This window comes from Lissotriton vulgaris, unplaced genomic scaffold (assembly GCF_964263255.1).
Source record: "Lissotriton vulgaris unplaced genomic scaffold, aLisVul1.2 SCAFFOLD_2802, whole genome shotgun sequence".
Lineage (NCBI taxonomy): Eukaryota > Metazoa > Chordata > Amphibia > Caudata > Salamandridae > Lissotriton > Lissotriton vulgaris.
Window position 1 is genome coordinate 160,015 of NW_028249305.1, and position 19,393 is coordinate 179,407.

The window sequence follows — 19,393 nt, forward strand, 5'->3', positions numbered from 1 at the left end:
GCAAATACATCCTTTTTTTTCACTATGGAGACCAAGGTCCTCATTTAAAAACTTTGGGTGCAGGGAAGGGCAGCCATTCACTTTGCTGCATTGCCCTAGGTCAAAAGGAAAGTACAGGAATGGGCCGTATTTATGATATACGGCATATTCATGTCCTTTCAGCCAGCGCTCAATTTGTTGCCTAGCACCAACGCAGATAACCTTGCACCATAATGCAAGGGCATCAGCGTTGTTGGCAGGATTATTTTTGTGCAGGATGGGGCACCTTCATGCAGTTGTATGATGGAACCATGCTTTCGGCTACTATGCATGCGTTTACAATGCAGTGGTTATTACAACGCGGGTACTTTTACCACGCATTACCTTAACCAGACTGTATGTTACAATGATTATCCCTTCACTACGCATGCCTTTACAACGAATTTTGTTGTTACTGCATAAATGGTAAAAGCATATGCATAGTAAATGTTTTTTCCTCAAAAACAAAAACACCTCTCTACCAGACCTGAGCCCTAAAACTGGCCACTGGCACAACCTTACTGGCCACCACCCCTAATAGAAACACCACCCCAACCCTGAGCCCTAAACCTAGACCTCGGCGCGGCCCCGCTTTACATTACCATCCCTAAAACCAATCCCACACCTGGCCGGCATCCACAATCCTACTCCTGATCCCAATCCTATCCCTGAGTCCTCAAACCGCCCCCTTGTGCAACCCCCCGCCCCACAGCCCCCAGCCCTTTGAAAAACCCACCCCCAGCCCTGAGCATTTAAGTCCTGAGACCTAAAACCTACTCTCAATCCAAATCCAGGCAGAGTCCCAAAACACTCTTGTGTGCATTACCCATACCTATGGCAGGAAAAGGGGGGACAAGACCATATTGATGTCTATTCTGTCACCGGTTTCTTCCAGGTGCAGTAGGTATTCGGCTTTCGTCACAGCTGAATGAGGTAAAGACGCTGATTACCTTTAACATGCATGTGCCTTTATCGCCTATACCACGCCTACGCCTTTACTGTTCATACGTTTACAATGTAATTCATTATAAAGGCATGCGTGATAAAGGCATAATCGCTGTAAATTCACATGTGGTAAAGGCTTTGCACGGTGACAGTAGCCGCGTTGTAAGCGCTGCGTTGTAAATGTATCGCTTAGTGACAGCTGATTTGTAATGGCTGTTTCCCCCTTCCTACTCAAAAACAATCCACAGAGGCGTTTTTCTCATTCTATGTGTGCTGCAGAATGTAGCTGTTGGACTTGGCCTTTTTTGCAGGGTCATCCCTGAACTTTTTGCCTTCCTCCTCTATTTTTCTGACCTGTTGTTGGCTGTTTTATGACTCTGGGTACTTTACCACTGCTGAATAGTGCTAAAGTGCATATACTCTCCCTATTGTAAATTGATGCATTGATTAGTAACTCCGTGATTGGTTGGTTTGGTTTACTTGTCATCCCCTAGTACAGTGCACTGCATGTGCCCAGGGCCTGTAAACCAAACACTGCTGGTGGGCTTGCAGCACTGGTTGTGCCACCCACAGAAGCAGCCTGTAAAAGTGTGTCTCAGGTCTGCCATTGCAGAGCTTGTGTGCAGTCTGATACTGCCATGTGGACTGGGCACGTACACCCACTTGCCAGTCCCTAAACCTTCCCTTTTTTCATATCAGACACCCCTATGGTAGGCTCAAGGGCAGGGTACATTGTAAGTATAAGGTAGGACATGCCCTGGTATGTGTGGCATGTCCTAATAGTGAAGTACAACAATTTTCGTTTTTCACTATTGAAAGGCTACCTAGTCCCCATAGGCCAGAATGGGCAGTTTGATTATTACATCTTGTAATCTAATAAACTTACTCAGGGAACTAGATAGAAATTCGAGTTTAGTATGCCTGAACTCCTAATGATAAAATACATCTTTTAGTGAAGTTGGTTTTAACATTCTGTGTACCACTTTTAGAAAGTAGGTATTTTCTTGTCTAACCATCCAAGCCTTCCCCTGCTAGGTTGTGTATTACTTGTCTGGAGTTTGAGTGACAGGGGATTGGGGGTTCCAGGAGACAGGGTGAGTCAGCCCATTGGTGAATGGAGAGAACTGCATCTAGATGGGAGGGAGGAATTGCACCTTGTGTTTGTCTGATGTCTCTGCCCTGCACTGTGAAAGGAGAGAAGGAGTCATGTTAACAGAGTGCTCCAGGGGTGTGCCTTCCCTTCACAATGCAGGCTCCACCTCATGTGCGGCGTCTGATGTTTCTGCCCTGCACTGTGAAAGGAAAGTCATGTAAACAGAGTGCTCCAGAACTAGTTTGGACTAGGCAAAGTCCCCTCTGCCCTCAGAGGACAAAGGATTTTGGCGTATAAGTATTGGGACCCTGATCCCAAGAATTTAGATCACTTTTGGACAACAAGAAGAAACCTTTGCTGAGGAGAGGAACCTGAAGAAACTGAGGAGAGACTATCCCTAAGCTGAAGTGCTGCTTGGGAGATTGGCCTACAGTGGTTGCCAAAGAAAGGAGAAAGGAACTTTGAGTGCTTTATTTCAACTTGTGATGGGTCTCCAAGGGCTTGAGAGAAGAGCTTGCCTCCTGCTGAAGTCTCAGGGACAACAGACTTCAACCCCCAGCTCCCCAGAGATCTTTGGGAGTGCCTGCTGCTGTTTTGGGCCTTCTGAGGGACTGCGTGTCGCAAGGAGCTGGAAGTGCGACTCAAGAGGGAGAAGCGTGTCGCTGTCGCAGCCGCTATCATCGCATCGTGGATGTCACCACTGTAGCTGACGCATTGCGCCACATCAAGAGAAGCGTGTCGCAACGAGGAAGAAGAGTGTCCCCGTCGCAGCTGCTGCCGTTGCATCACTGAATAAGGAAGTCGCTGATGTAGCTGTCGCATTGCACCGCATCACAAGAAGGAATGAAAACAGTGGTCCGTGAACAGAACCTTCAGGAATAATTTCTAACTATACGTTGTATATATCGTTATAACTAGGTTAGCCAATAACCATGAATAAGCAGAGAACTTTTCATGCATGAATAAGGTGATTATGCATGAAAAGTTCTCCGCTTATTCATGTTTATTGGCTAACCTAGTTGTAACGATATATACAAAGTATAGTTAGAAATCATTCCTGAAGGTTCTGGTCACGGACCACTGTTTTCATTCTCGCATTGCGCCCAGGTCCGTCTTGACTTTAAGGGCTACCCCATTATCTATAATGGCATCACAAGAAGGGCCTCGCATCCACAGAGAAGTGTGCCGCTGTCGGACCTGCTGCCGTATCATCACTGAACAAGGGTGTCACCGCTGCAGTTGTCGCATCGAGGGGAAGCATCTCGCATCGTCAGAAAAGACTGTTGCCGCCAAAGCCGCTGTCGTCGCATCACTGAACAAGGGTGTCGCCACTGCAGCTGATGCATCGAACCGAGACTTCTGGAAACATCAGAGAAGCATGCCGCATCAGGAACAACTTGACGTCATTATTTCTTTGCTCCCGATCTTTGCCACATTTCCATCTTGCAACACTTTCAATGCCCAGCGCTTCACATCTTAAGGTACATTGACTCAAAGTTTTGCACTTTAAGAACTAAAGAGAAGTAAGCTAAAACTACCATTTTAAGTATAGTATTGTGGATTTCTGTTGTTTGTGATCTTGTGTTAAATCTATATAAAGAATACTTATTATTAACATAAAACTTGTGTGGTGTCCATCTGTAGTGTTGTCACTAGATTACTGTATGTGTTCACAAATGCTTTACACACTGCCTCTGAGATAAGCCTGTCTGCTCGTACAAAGATACCAAGGGGGTGAGCAGGGATTATTTTAGACGTGTACCCCCTTACCCTGACTAGAGGCAAGGGTCCCTTTTTGTCACAAGTACCTACCTGTGCCAACTAGAGACCCTCAAATCTAACAGTAGCATACATTAAAAGAGGAAAAAACAAAGAGAAATAAAAACATTTCTCCTAGTTCCGCCTTCTCTAGGGAGGTGTATTGTTTTGGTGGTGCCCCAGCTTTAAGTGATTTTGTAAATCAAGGGCAGTATCAAAATCAATGGGTGTTGCGTTGGAAAACCCCACAACACCCATGGAAAGCTTCCTTGATGCAGAGTAAGACAAGGCAGTGATTTGGGCTGCCTTACTCTATATCAATGAGGCCATTCAAAGCATGCAGGGTGACTTTGTGTCGCAACTAGATATGATTGAGAGGCCTGTGCCACTGGCGTAACTAAACATGAGGTGGCCCCCCTGCAAGGTTTATAGAGGGTCCCCTCTAGACTCAATTAGGTGTTCTCTGGCCAGAATATTGTGCTGAGGGGGCCCCCTAGAGCTTTCCCCCGCACCACTAGGGATGCAGGGCCTGTGTTACGCCACTGGCCTGTACCACTGTAGCGTAAAAAAAAGTGGCGGTGCAGACCTGTTGTAAATACCTCATATTGCATAACGACAGGCTTCAAAATTAACATTCATAGCTTTCTTCCAATGCGATGTTATTTGATAAAAGGCCACAGAAAGCAAAAGATCTATTAACTGATGGGAATGAGGTAAATTTGATGGGGGACAAACCTCTCCCAATGCGGGGAAAGGCTGCTTAAAAACATATCAGATATCATCTACGGAATATTATCACCAAAAATCATTATTATTTGTGTCAAAAAGATTCTCTAAAATCTAGATGTCGGAGGGCTATTAAAGGGGATATGATTTTAGATGTCAGTGGTGGGCACTTTTCTCAAGGAGGCATGTTGCTTGTATATGCAACTTTTCAGTTCTGACATTATTTCGTATTTTCAGCTTCCTTCAGCGTATACCGAAAAACAGACTGCTCAACAGATTACTTCAATTTCCGCTTAGCTTCTCTTTTGTTATTTTTTTCCTCCTCTTCAGGTGCTCAGACGGCCATACACTACCTGGAGCCAATGTTGACCTCTCTCCCAATTGGAGACATGCATGGGAAGGCAAACCTCAAAGTTGAAGTGGACTATGCAGTCACTGAGTGAGTAGGAATGTCTTTGGCCTAAACTGACAACACACACTCTCTCTCTCTCTCTATCTCTCTCTCTCTCTCTCTCTCTCTCTCTCTCTCTCTCTATATATATATATATATATATATATATATATATATATATATATATACAGAACGATTGAGTGGCATTATTAACGCAGAAGCGGTTCAAATCAAATTTTATTATTTTTCAATAGTTTACCAAAGCACCTCAAAATATAAACCTACAAATGTCAATGTTTTTTTAAATACATTAACAAAAATGTGTACTGAATTAAAAATAGATATTGCTCCAACATTTGGAATAAAGTGCCTGGTAATTATGCTTCTTATAGTTTGTAGTTAAATGTTTTAAGTAATTTTATGTTTTATTTTCAAAAGAAATATATTCATGGCATTAGAATCACAAATTAGGCTACACTAGACTGCAAAAAAATAAAGCAAAATGTAAAAGAAAGAAGAAAATCTGTTATAACATAACACGCTGGATACAAAATGCTCATAACCAGCACCAACATAAATTGAGATTACGTTTTACTCTTTTTTGTGCTTTTTGTCATAATTTTGCAGAGGTTGTAGCTAATTTGCAGATTTTCTTTTTTTTTACTTGCAGCATCAAAATAAACAAGTTCAGTATTTCTGACGCGAATATCACCTTCATCCCGGGGACTGGGATCCATATGACAATCTCTAACAGCAGGGCAGAAGTCAGTAATAAATGGAAGATTAACAGCTGGGTGGTGTAAGTATACCAGTCGTTTTCGTTTCAAAATGCTTTATTCGGTTTGTACAAGTACAACCATATAGCAACATACAACAATACTGTATGAAAACATATTTGTGTAGGTTGAAATAATGAAACTTATTTAAAATTGTATCAATAACCATGCCAATCTTGTTAAGCCCATAAGATATATCTCATTGATATACAGAGTTCAATTTGGTCACAGTATATTATTTAGCAGCAGTTAAGGTTTAGTGCGAAACACGCCAGGTATAATAGTGCAAATCAGAAAAGACCTTTGATAGGCATAAAGTGCAGTTGGTATGTGCAAATATGCAAAATTATAAGTAAAGTGCAACGTCTGTATGGTCTCATAGATATTAGAAATCATAGGTATTTTAGCAGTGGTTTGTTTTAAAAGAATTTGAAAAAAGACATTAGTGCAAGAAAAAGTGCAAAGCCGGAAGGTAATCATTATCAAGGATACAATCAACAAGTAAAAATACAGAGTGGATAAAATTCATATAAGAGAAATGCAAAAGTTTAACAGTAACTCACAGTTGTTCATTAGATGTGTTCACCAACGGGGGATAAAGGAAAGAAGTATACCAGTCGAGTCACGTGCTTAGCAATCATATCATGCGAACAGTTTAGGGAAGCAAAACCCCGACCAGTTCAGTGCACAACTCTTCATCAATTCTCTTTCAGTTCAAATTTGGCATTATTATCATTTCTTTTTTCAGAGGCAGTCAATGTTATTGATCACCTAACTTGCCCAGGGACATCTTAAAGATGTTGGGGCCCAGGGCTAAACCTTTTTTCGGGACCCCTGTTCAGAACGCTTTCTATTTATGATCCAATTTCAGCTCTTTCAAGCCCTCTCTGTACAGGTCACTGAAATTGCACATTCACACACTGTCTAAATTCTAAATGTGTTGACATCTAATATTGGGGGATGACGTGTGTTTTTAATATTGAAACACAGCAGCAGCTTGCTAGTATTATTTACTACCCATTATCTTTGTGCCCCCTCCCATGTCTGATATGTAAGGTCCCGATTTGTTCAAAAAAACTTTTTAATGGATGTTGCATGAAAAATACGCACAACATTTATCTGTAAAATATCTATTATAGACTCTCACACATCACGCACATTAACAGTAAATTAAAGGCGAACAGTATTTAAAATAATCTGTTTAAGAATTATTCAAGGTCACCAGGGAACCAGTCTCTGCAGACCAGAGCTGTGTCTATCATGGGGCCCCCAGAAATGGTGGGAATACCAAAGTAGTAAGTTTAGGATTTTGTCTTAAGTTAGTTCTGTGAATCGGCCCCAAAATCCTAAAAAAACGTCTCATTTACTTGCCCACTGTTTTCCGGACAATATTTGGCTTTCCAGATGAGAATGGCTGCATTTGTATTTCCAAAAATCTTCCTTGTATTTCTTTAACTTTTTTTGATCTGACTGATGAAAGTATATAGAGCGATTGTTTATACTCCAGTGAGCTGCGCAGATAAATCCTTACATCTTGCCATTACTTTTAAACAGAGGTTATATCATGTTATGTTGTCGCCCGTCTGGTTGTGCTATTGCGGTGCTACGCTATTCTGTTTCATGCTATCCTATATCCTATATGGCAATCTGGCTGAAATGTATTGGGAGAAAAAGTGTGGGGAAAAGGGAAAAACATGCAGAATTCTAGTGTTAAAAAACAATTGTCAGTTTCCCGCCTTGTTTTCCTAATTGAAACACAGAATGAAGGTATTTACCATTTGTGATAAATGGTGAACAGCCTTTACGACGCGGCTGTTACACTGCCGTGCCGTTACAACGCGGTCTTTTCAACGCAAGTCGTTACCACGACTTGCGCTGGAGGGCGCTGCAGGACAAGGAATTATTTAATTTACTATCCAACACCTTCCCTACTGATGTAGGCTGGTGTTGGAATAGTAAATTAAAAAATTCCTAAGTCCGCACCCCCTCCAACGCAGGTCGTGGTAACGACTTGCGTTGAAAAAAACGCGTTGTAATGGCACGCGATGTAAATGTACGCGTTGTAAAGCCGTACATCCGTGATAAATAGCTTACTGTATTCCGCCCAACTCATAATGAGGGCCTTGGTCAAGACTCACTTTTGTGAAAGAAGATAATACCCTTTGGGTGGCCACTTATGCACTCTGTATGGAAGTAGTTCTAACTTCCCTAAGATCTGAGATCAGAGCATCAGGCTTGTGCAGTATTGAGCTGATATGACAGGAGTAATAATTAACATCTCAACTCTGTAATTTCCTAGAATATTTAGAGTAGTTCTCAAGAGCAGGTTGAGGGCTAATTAAATCTGGACCCAAAGGGGATGCTCTTCTGGACTTGTCTAATATATTCTTTTAAGGGAGGGCTGTGCATTTCTAACTGTCCAATAGTGCTATGCTTTCGACCAATCATGAGTCATATTCTGACCCCACCTTTTAATACTTGCCCTACTTGTGTTGAAATATTTATTAGCAACATTCATCTGCAGAGTTGCAGGGAGATGACAGGACTAGTTCTCTAAATAATCTGTTGTGGTGGGAATAGAACTGTTGACTGGGTTATTTAATTTGTGGTGGGTGGATTATCAGATGTAATGAATGCTTTGATGAATCTTGTCAGTGAGGCCGTCCTGCTGAAACTGAAATGGATTGGTTTAGGAGTGTGGATGATTTGCCCCCTGACAGGTTTTGTTCAGATTTGTGCTGATCATTGCACACATTTCTTAGGCTTACTGTGATTTACCGGAATTATGGTTTAGTTACCCTGGGTATTTAGCCTTTAGCATTTTGCAATGTGCTGCAGGGTGAAATAATGAATAGATTTTTAAAGATGATATTGCTTGGTATCTAGTGGGTGGAGAAGCAAGCCAGCTCTCAAGCTCTCCGTTTCTGTTTACGTTTTGGTAAGCGTGGCCTACAATTAGGCTTTTGTGGGTATTATATGAAACATAGCGGTACATATATATGTGAGCAAGGACTAGTGCCTTCCGAAACGAGTCATATTTTGAGGAATAAAATCAACATCAAGCCATACCTTCCAGTGGTTCGTGTCTCTCTATTCGCCGGAAGGAAGTTGGAGAGTGATCTGTTCTTATATATATAACTATAAATAATGACAAATTTCCTACACTCCAATGGGGTTTAATTGCAGCTCTAACAGTGCCTTACAAAAAAAACTAAGGACGCTGAAAATAATGTCCCCTGAAAGCATTTGCAAGTATATGAGTGAAGTGCGAACCTGAGTAAAGTTAGCAGTGGTAGAAAAAGGAAGCAAGTAAATCAATGGATCTTTGTGTGCTGGGGCTTGTTGACCCATTCTGAGGAAAGCAAACCTGCCAGCTCTAGGAGGCAAACAGCAGCAGGCATCAAGAGCAGCTGGAGAAAACCATCACAAAGGGTGATGTGGCTTCTAGAGGGATGGGAAGCTCCTGCTTTCGATGTCCACGTCTCTGATAGGTTTGTTCTTGGGTGGGGGAGGGGCTTCCACATGTGCCAGAGAATCCGTGTATGAGAGAGAACCAGGGTTAGGTAAGAATTTCCTAGAACGCATAAAAGGCAAGGGATAGCAGATAATGTACAAGCAAGAAAGGAGAAGTGTAAAAATGGGAGGCAGATGTGCAGTGGCGAGAGTGATATGAGGCAGATGTACAAAGAAGGTGCCATGTGCAAGGAAAACTGAAATGGGGCAAAGGAAAACTGAAAAGAGGAGACAGAAAGGTGCGAATAGCAGGTCAAAGGAGTACACATGGAAGTATAAAATATTACACTAAGGATATTGAGGCACCATTACCAATACGCGGTGAAAAAACAGAAAAGCATGAGGGGCCATTCAAAATGCTTTTGTCACAAACTTCACTGAAGCCTTTCGCTACTTAATTTAGATGTCGATACAGTAGATCATTTCTGGGCCACCTGTTTAGGTGTAAATTCTTTTGTACCTGCCAGAAACACCCAATAAATATATAGAGTAGAAACTCTAAAGAGACCACCTAAGAAAATGACGAAAATATGGGGGCTGTAAGAGAAACAATATAGCTAATGTCTTATTTTTTTAATATCAACTTTAACCGAAAAAAACTATTGAGGAAAGACCGTAATGTGGTTCTCATAACTAATATTAGAATGACAAGTGAAAAGACAATATCAGGAATTAATTTGCCTGAATGGTGGTGATGTTATCTTTAACAAAATCTCAGACAGCTGTAGTGTTCTAAATAAAAATACAAAATTGTCTCTAGACTGAATAAATACCATGACATATTCTGATTACTTAAACATGCTTAGTGCTGTGAATGAGAAATATTAATAAAGTTCCTGCATTGCAGTCTTTTTTTTAGATATTCATAGACCACTACTCATTCTAACTATCATCCTTATCTTCCCTTTCCAGGAAAGACCAAGGATCCAGCATTCTGAACCTGGATGGAATTTGCGTCAACGCTGTCATCAATATCACAAAGACCAGCGATGGGCTCCCCTCCTTCACTATCACCAGTTGCAGCTCAGAAGTTGAAGACGTCAAAGTCAATCTGATTGGAGGAATTGAGTGAGTATCAAAAACATTTCCACCTTGCCTGCCTAGAGTCTCATCATGCTTTCGTGTGAAAAGTTATTAATCTGGGGCCATTTTATATCGACAGTTCCTGATTATATAGATGGTTATTATGGAAAGTATCACCTATGGTAGCATTACTTGTGAGTTGCAAAAAAACGTATTTTCAGCTACTCCGTGGCCAAAATATCCCGCCATAGTCAGTACAAATGTTGGCGCAAAGCAGCACATGGATTGCCAGTGTATGGCCAAAGTGCACTTTTAGTGTTAGTCAGTCTATCCTAAAACTCCTAACGATATTCACACCTGCACAAAAAGATTTGGGGCAGATTTACAAGCCCTGTGTGCCACTTTTATGTCCCTTTTAACATGGGGAAAAGGGACGCAAAAGTGGTGCAAGGGGCTTGTAAATCTGCCCCTATGAGTGTTGGGATTAACCAGGCAAAGACTTTAAGTATTATCTCATGGAATGTGGTGGGTTTGTATACTAAGATAGAAAATCCAGACTGGAGAACGCTGGTAAAATAATATGCCCTAATCTATCGAGAGCTGGCTCAAGGGCCTGCCTTACATTGATGGGTATGCTTAATATTCGGCCCCAGCCATCCCTTCTAAGTCAGGCCAGGCAAGAGGAGGTCTGACCACCTTTATCTCTGTATCACAAAAAGACATTAAGACAAAAGAACTTACCTCAACATCTTGTTAACATTTGGTGTTTTCAGTATTAATGTGTTAGGCATACACCCGGGGGTTATAAGGATAAGTGGCGTAGCATGAAAGTAGAATAAGAGGTAGAGAGTGTGTGTATGTGGGGGGGTGAGGGGGGTTGTAAACAGTCCATCAATATATGTGTGGGCTAAGTTCAGCTGCTTCTCATAACAAAACACGCATAGTTCTATGGGGGGACGAACAGCTTGAAAGCACAGTGTGTGAAGAGGGGGAGACTGGATGCAGAGCTTGGGGTTATCTTGACCTCGTATGTCCATGTCAAGGAGATATGGGAGAGGTCTAATAATAAGCAGAACCAATTGTGTAAATACATGACAATTGTCATCTGGAACATCATCTTCAAAATTGATTATACTTTTTCGTATGTCCCCAAACATTCCTTTGTATTTTTTCACCTCCTTATCTCATTGTACAGCCTCTCTGAGGGTACCATCCTTGAGGACATGTGGTCTGGTGACGTACGTGCAGATCATTGCACTTTAAAAACACCAGTGCTTATCCCAGCACAGGCCATGAGCAGAACCACATGTGATTCTGGACCAATCTCCCTCTGCCACTAAAAACCTGCCAGTGCCCTGTCAAGTTCCACCGCCCACACACAACATCCTGGATTTTCTAATGGGTTATCCACAGAAGGAGTCATTGTTATGGGTTGGTCATTTTAGTGAGAGTAAAGCCCACATACATATGTTCCATTAAATGTTCCTCAATTAGAGTTTTGATTTGTATCTTTTTCCTTCTGTCAATCTTCATTTTGGTAGTTCATTTTGGTTTCACATGCATACTTCAGTGGTAGCTACCTTGAAAATGTTATAGCTGTGTGCCTGTCCTATCCGAGAATGTTCACTGCTAAATTTGAACTTTACGATGGAAATCCCAACTCTTTTCCTAAAGTTTGTTTTCTGTGCGATTTGTATATGTTTATTACATAGTTTGATATATCTTGGGACACAGTCCGTGTCCCTTGTACCAGAGTACTATACACCGTAGCATAGGCCCTTAGCACTTACTTCTGTTGTTGGCGTAATGTAGTGTACATCCATATTAGTTACCAACACAAAAGGTGCTTTTAAGACTGCTGTTTCAAAGAAAAAAATACAAACTTCATGCACTTGAATTTTCCACTTTGCAGAATGTTCCGTGGCATGATGACTGAACCTATGAAGAAGATCAGCCGTGAAAAATTTAATCAAAAGGTAAAGTAATACCAAGAAAACGATCGACCCCAGAACATCGATACATAATGGAGTAAATATGCAAGCGAGTATGGGGGGATTCCTCTGAGGCACCCAAACTATACAGTTATCCTTTGGAGGAAAGATATTACAGCGGGCAGTGCAACTATTCTGAAGTCCCATCAGCCACCTTGGCACATATGCCAATAATGTGGCGGTAGGCACCAAGATGGACTTTGACCAAAGAATGATATAGAATATAGGTCTGTGGGATTACTTACATTTTTCATTTCTAAACTTTGTAGTAATTGGTGATTGCAAGACGTGATAGCACAAGCATAACATTTAGGATTCAAAAGAAATAATTTTCAGTAGCCCGGGAATTTGATTAATAATAGCGATATTAGAAGGATTCATGTTATTTAATATGAAAATAATGAATATCAAAGTTGTACAATAATTTTTTTTTTTTAGAAAAGTCTAACTATGATCTTTCAGACTAATTTTAAGTTAATAAAAATAATGACAATAGCATCATGTTTGTATGAAAAGAATACTCTGGATAGTTGGCGAAAAACAGTACACTAGCTTGAGGTATCAGAGAAGAGAGGGGCAATGAAGAGATGTAAAAAAAGAAGGAACATTGACCAGTGTGAGAACTAAGTACCTGACGTGGAATCGGGTTAGGAACAAGTTAAGGTCTTCTTTGTTACAATCACCAAGGAGAGGCTTCAAGGAGATGATTTTAAAATATTATTTTTGTTTTTCTGCAGGTGTGTCCCATCATGAAGGAGCAAATTGAGAAATGGTCGAAGAATCTCAAACTGCAGCAATGTAAGTGTCTATTTCCTTCTTTACAGTGCTCTTTTGTTAAACCAATTGACCCGTGTTACCTATTTTAGGAAGAGTTTTGCAGTAGCATATTCACCAGTGCTGATGCTGCCTACTCAAAAGATAATGTTCCAGAGAAAAGTTTTACTTTGTTTTGGCGAAGAGTCCTGAAATACAGTCCAAGGCAGAAAGAGTTAGGAAGTATTAGACAGGCTGGGATGGCGAGTGCAGGTCTGACTGTGGAACAGCAGGAACGGGGCAGTTACTTTATGCTGACTCCTAACAGGGAGAGTGCTGCACTGCTGGCAGCGCTTAATTTGAACCGGTGGTTTCCGGAGCTCAGCACCAGCAGTTAATTGTCAACACCGGGGCTTGTAACAGTCTGCCACATGGTGGCACTGTCTGTCTTATTTAAAGATGAGCACAACAGTTGTTTATTAATTCAACATACATTTAAAATGATTATTGACTGTTGCCCAAATCATTCATGTAGCTTTGGGGGCCTGGAATAGACACTTATAGGAGTGTGATTAGTAGTAATTGTGTTGGTGCTGCCATTGGCAGCATTGAGAGGGGCAATGTGTGGTGCATGCTTCAGTTGTCTCCTGATGAAGGCCCTGGCACTTTTTTTTTACAAATTAAGCACTGATTGCAGGGAGTACTGATCGTAGAACAGTGACAGAGCTGCAGGTGTGATCTGCTGACTGTGTAATATTGAGACTTGAGCTGAGTTCGACATGCTCACTGTAGCAGAGTAGGAGTGCCTCAGGGCTTAACCTGCTGCACAGCAGTGATAGTGCAACAGTTAAAGTTATGGTGACACTGTAACAGTGTGAGCGCTGCAGTTGTAGTAATAATGACTGTATAATAATGGTTTGTATGAGTAAGTGTGTAGTTTTTTTTTACTTCAACCTAGAAAAATATTGAACAATACTGACTACCACAGTACTGTGAAAATATGTATTCATAGGTAAATGTAGGCTTACTATTCTTAACTCTGCATTTATATAAACGTTGATGATATGTATATATTAGATAATCTAATCACCATTCTCTCCAAACCTCCTCCCGGCGAAAAGAGAGTCACAAACTCCAGTGGGTAAATTGGCATGAAAGGTCTTTATTCCTCACAAGCCTCCGCTCTGACACGTTTCGGTCAACAAGTGACCTTGATCACGTTATATAATTTACATCCATATATTCCCTGAAAAAAACTGCAATGTTATAGATAGGTGTTCAAATGTTGAAATGAGTTAAAAACGAATGCTTAAGAGCCAAAACAACTCAGAAATTTGCCAGTTATAGTAACTTGTGCCCCAATCATGCACTGCTTATTGACCTCATACATTGTATCACTCATGACATGTTAAATGACACCATTGATGACATCACTGATGACATTTGAAATGTCATCATCGATGACATCTATCAATGATAACATCGCTCATGACATTGTTCAAGCTACTGCTCCTCAAATTACTCTATAAGCTACTTGATCATTCCAGAAAAAAGTAGGTAGTAAAGAGCACACTAACATTGACTGTATGCATGCGTGTGCATCTATGAAATATTTATAGTGTAGTCCTGGGGACAAGTATGATTCAGCCCCTCCCTCCTGCCCTCCATGGTCCATTGTGCTGACTCTCTCTCTAATGCCCTACATGGACATTTGAGCTGCCACTGCCCAGTTTGCAGCCTGTTGCTGTCGCTGTTTCTGTCCTTATCCCATCTCCCTTCTGTCCATTGTCTGAGTCCATGTCCTTTCCCCTCCCTCCTGCCCTCTTTCTTTGACTGTGCTGCTCCAACCCCAGGCCCTCTATGGCCAGTTGTGCTGCCATCGCATCTTCTGCCTGACCTGTGTAGCCTTTATTTTGCTGCCACTCCCAGTGCTGCATGGTCTGTCTTGCTGCCACTGCCTCTCCCATCTGCCCTGCCTGATCAGCGTGCTGCTCCTGCCCATTGACCCCACCCAACTTCTCGCCATTGTCTGTTTGCATGCCTAAAAAACACATATAATTCTTATGAGCAATAAACAATACAGGAGCACTGCCAAACTGCTTCCTGTGAAAACCCAGTTAAAGTGGGTAAATCTGTGGTTGTTCTTCGACTGAAACAAAAATAAGTCTTGCAACCATTCTGAACAACCCTCAGACAGCACCATGCACAACAATCCTCCCTTTTCCAGTGCCATCCTTCAAAAACTTTAAAACTTAGGGATTCGTTGGCAATCAAAATAGATACCATGATGTCTTGATAGAGCAATGAAGGAGACATGAACAAAATGGTGAACATATCCTTCTGAAAGTAGCTGGTTCGAAGTTATCTAATATAAGCAACCATCACCCCATTGCAGATAATTGGCACTAGTCCTACTTGGGCCAACAAACTAGCTGTCAATCTCTAACCACTTCCACTTCACTAATACTCCATAAAAGTGGATCTTAGAATAAGAGTACAAAAATATACTGAAATATTGAGCTGAACGGCGTGGCCATCTATCAATTTGAAGTCTGCTCATTAAGAAGTACATAATACACCCTCTATGAGCATCAGGCAGAACTTCACATTAACACTGATGAAGGTTGAGAAGCTAGTTGGATACTCATTAAACTCTCTGGATCTTAAGAAATAATGGACCATGAAATATTTACGTCCAATCTGAAAGCGCAAGTAGAGATATCCATAAGTGCCCAGACTAAACTTGCTTGCTTTAGATCCACAGAGCCATACATCCAGATGGTGTCATGCGCAATGCCACACACACGCTCATCCTTTTTCGCTTTTGTTTAAAGGCAAACGTGCTATCTATAGCAGGGCCTCGGCGATATAAGGTGAACTTCTAAAACTATGACTGACAATGAAATAAAGACCCGACTCTAGAATGATGATTTGCCGACACGCGTCACAGTACAGAAACCACACTGATAATTAGATGGAAGAATGTTTCCTCTACCTTATAGCAATGATGGTTGGCACAGGTAAGAGTGATGGGGCGGGGAGGGAGCAGGGCGGGTTGGTGGGAAGTCTACAGATGACGGGATAGGTAAAAGGATATAAAAGAAAAAATAGTACTACTTACCTTCGTTCACTGCAAAGCCGACTCGGCGATGCAGAAAGTGAAAATTAAGTGATTTTATTTATTTATTTTTTATTTTACGTATCCCGTTGTCTTATTGACTTCCCCCGCCTCGTCCCCGCCCTACCGCTCTTACCTGTGCCGGCCGCCACTGCCTAATAGGGTACAAATCAGACTCACTGTTTGTGTGTGGGTGCATATACCAATGCACTTCCATAGAACTCAGCCCAAGCGTGTCAGTTTTAGAAACAATATGCTTATTCTGTGGACACATTTCTTAATTGAGAACATTCATAATCTGGAGTCTAGACCTTCTTTTGATTCTCTGTGTAACTTGTATTTCTATTGTCTCTTCTCAGTCCGGATGAACGTCAACAAAGATGTTGGGTTTGATTATACTCTTGTGAGTAATCCTGTCACCACAGCGAATGATTTGACCTTCCCTCTAAAGGTAAATATCTACCGACAATCCCTCTGGTATCATTTACATTTTCCAGGTATTGATCTCTAGTTCCCTGTGCTCACCGCCTGCTCATATTCGTGCCATTACGTGTAACTCAGAGGTGAAAGAGAATCTGAAAACACTTATGTATACTAACCTTCAAAGTATTTTAGTAGTCGATATTCTGCCTGCGATGTTTGTAGAATACGATTTATGTTCTCTATGTTTTTTCATGCAACCATCCTAACCTTGCAAGTGCATAGATTACACATATGCATGGGTTAGGCAAACTGGGAATCACTGATTTATGTGCCTATTGAATTCACACATTGCAGACAGTATACAGGAAGCCAAGGCATGTAGCTCCCACCTGCACAATCACTTTGCATATACATTAAATGTTGTGGATCATGTTATGCCACATGTGTATGTTACTTTTTTTTCTCCAAAAAAACAAGTTGGTGCCAATCCTTAAACCATCAAACTTTGAGAAAGTGTGAAAGTCTGTCAAACCTTGAATAGCTCTAAAATTCATGTGACTCAAGTTCTTATAGGTTGGTTCACCCAAAAATAATTCTATCAACATGATTTTAGGCACTGTTTCATATCACTATCTTATTGTCAGACTAAGACAAATTGTGAAATTGTTCTTATGCAAAATATGCATAATGTTAATGAAAATTATGTGATATTATGCCTATTGCGCAAATATACAAAGCCAGTATCTCGTATGAAAACTGAACATAAAAGCATATCTTGTATTCAAAAGTGAACAGAGAAACTGGTAGAGGGCTGATTCCAGCAGAAAATAGCTCTATGCAGCAGCAGACATGCATTTTATATTTTTTGCATGGCACTTTCTGCTCAAACTGATCTCACTTTGGTAAAATTTCACAAAATAATGCAAATATCAATACATTGGTGGTATGCTAAATAAGCAAATACCACGAGAACTTGGTTGAGTTACAAGAAAAGTCTTATAACATTGATTATGTACAAACACATTCATTTTGATTTTCTCTCCATAGGGTATGTTCTATGCAGTCAAAGCCCCTGAAGAAACTCCTTTTGCACCAGCATATTTCTCCCTCCCAAGCCTGATTGACAAAATGCTCTGTGTTGGGATCTCTGAATCTGTCTTCGGATCTGCAGCGTACTCCTATTACAGATCTGGTTATTTCACTCTCAGCCTGGACCCTTTTGTGAGTCAAACCAAGTAGTGCACACATTTTTCATGATGTATACACATTTCCTAGCCTTTTCTTTGTTATTTACCACCTGGATGTCTTGTCTTTATCCTCAGCTAGCCACAATGAACTCTACTACACTTTCAGAAATCTTTCCTGAGGTGAGTTATATTCGAGGCCAACTTTTATGCATCTGAAAACAATTGCTGGGCATGGGGTCTTGCAGTGAGTTTTTTAAAGCTGGGTGAGCTAGGACACGGAGAAGTTCCTAAATGAACTGTCTGCCCCTACATTCACTTGGCATGGATCTTGATGGGACTAATTTCTGCATACATTGCACATACTGAAAACGTGGCTTATCACCAACCTCTATGGCTATCGATAAGTATGGCTGTACTAAATTAGGTAAGGCATAGTTTCTAAACAAATTTGTATATTTTAGTGTCATGGTACTGACAGGATAATCAGCATGCCTGAAAGCAACTCCTCTGGCAAGGAAGGTTTTGGTGTCCACATACCTTAAGGACTCAGAAAGCCATGACCCTCCTGATGGTTCATTTTACCTTCTCAAAATGTTGTAAAGGGTCATCTACAATCAATCACATTACCAAAGCCGTATGGTTTTTTTCTAACAAAACCAGCAAATAATCTAACACTGTTAGCACAAATCTCACTGAGCTAACAACACTCTTACTGTTCTACAAGTTCTCCTTGCTTTCCATGATCTTTACTTCTCTCTGGAATTGATCACTTGCTGAGCATTATATGTTTCCAATACATTAACAATTTTATGTATAATATATGGATATGCTTACTTGAGTATCTCTTCAACAACCATTAGCTATATACCTCCTCCACCTGGTACACCCCAAATCGTAGCAAACACAAAAAGATAATTGACGGAGTGCTGAAACGTTTCAACCACTCACCCCCAGGCAAGAGATCTGGGTTTCATCCATCATTCTTTTGCTCACTATTTCACCCCAGTTTGGACTCAGCCATATGCTTATCAGTCTTGACCCTGTTCCTCATGGGAACAGACCAGCCCAAACTGCCAGGGCAGGTCCTCCCTGGACCGGAAACAAGCATGCTTGGACAGATTTCGTGGTTTCACCTATCATCAGTTAGGCTAGCTTGAATCCAGTGGCACAGCGAGCAAGGGACCCACGTCTGGGCATACCCCAAATCATAGTCATGCATCTCAGTCCTGTGGACAAACACTATTGTGTGAACTTTCACACCAGCTCTGACTATTCCAATATGAAGCACAGCAAAATCACCCAGTGATATACATCGATGCTGCTACTACTTCCAGACGTCAATAATACGTTCTGCTATATCTAATACATATTACTACTAATGCTAATACTTCTGCTCTTTCTCCTCATACTGCTACTGCTACTAATACTTACTACTTCTATTGCTTCTACTATTGTACCAAAACTAATTTTGTTGTTCATACAACTTTTAATTCTTTCCTGCTACTGCTGCTACTAATAATACTCTTTCTGCTACTGCTAATACGACTACTACTATGTTTACTACTATTACATTACTACAGCTAACACTTCTACTCTGCCCCTTCTACTGTTACTACTACTTACTAATGCTACTACTGTTGCAACTATTTTCCTCCAACTACTCCGGCTGTGCCTACTA

The 19,393-nt window shown here is 41.1% G+C and overlaps 1 protein-coding gene across 1 annotated transcript in view; it reads left to right on the forward strand.

The window, feature by feature from the left end:
* The window catches only part of LOC147663626 (BPI fold-containing family C protein-like), a 52,018-nt gene that overhangs the window by 10,219 nt on the left and 22,406 nt on the right, over positions 1–19,393 (forward strand). The window contains exons 3-10 of the mRNA XM_086950322.1: positions 4,871–4,979; positions 5,602–5,730; positions 10,133–10,288; positions 12,156–12,219; positions 12,972–13,032; positions 16,465–16,556; positions 17,576–17,749; positions 17,851–17,895. Coding sequence (XP_086806448.1) covers positions 4,871–4,979; positions 5,602–5,730; positions 10,133–10,288; positions 12,156–12,219; positions 12,972–13,032; positions 16,465–16,556; positions 17,576–17,749; positions 17,851–17,895 — 830 coding nt within the window. The remainder of the gene's footprint in view (positions 1–4,870; positions 4,980–5,601; positions 5,731–10,132; positions 10,289–12,155; positions 12,220–12,971; positions 13,033–16,464; positions 16,557–17,575; positions 17,750–17,850; positions 17,896–19,393) is intronic.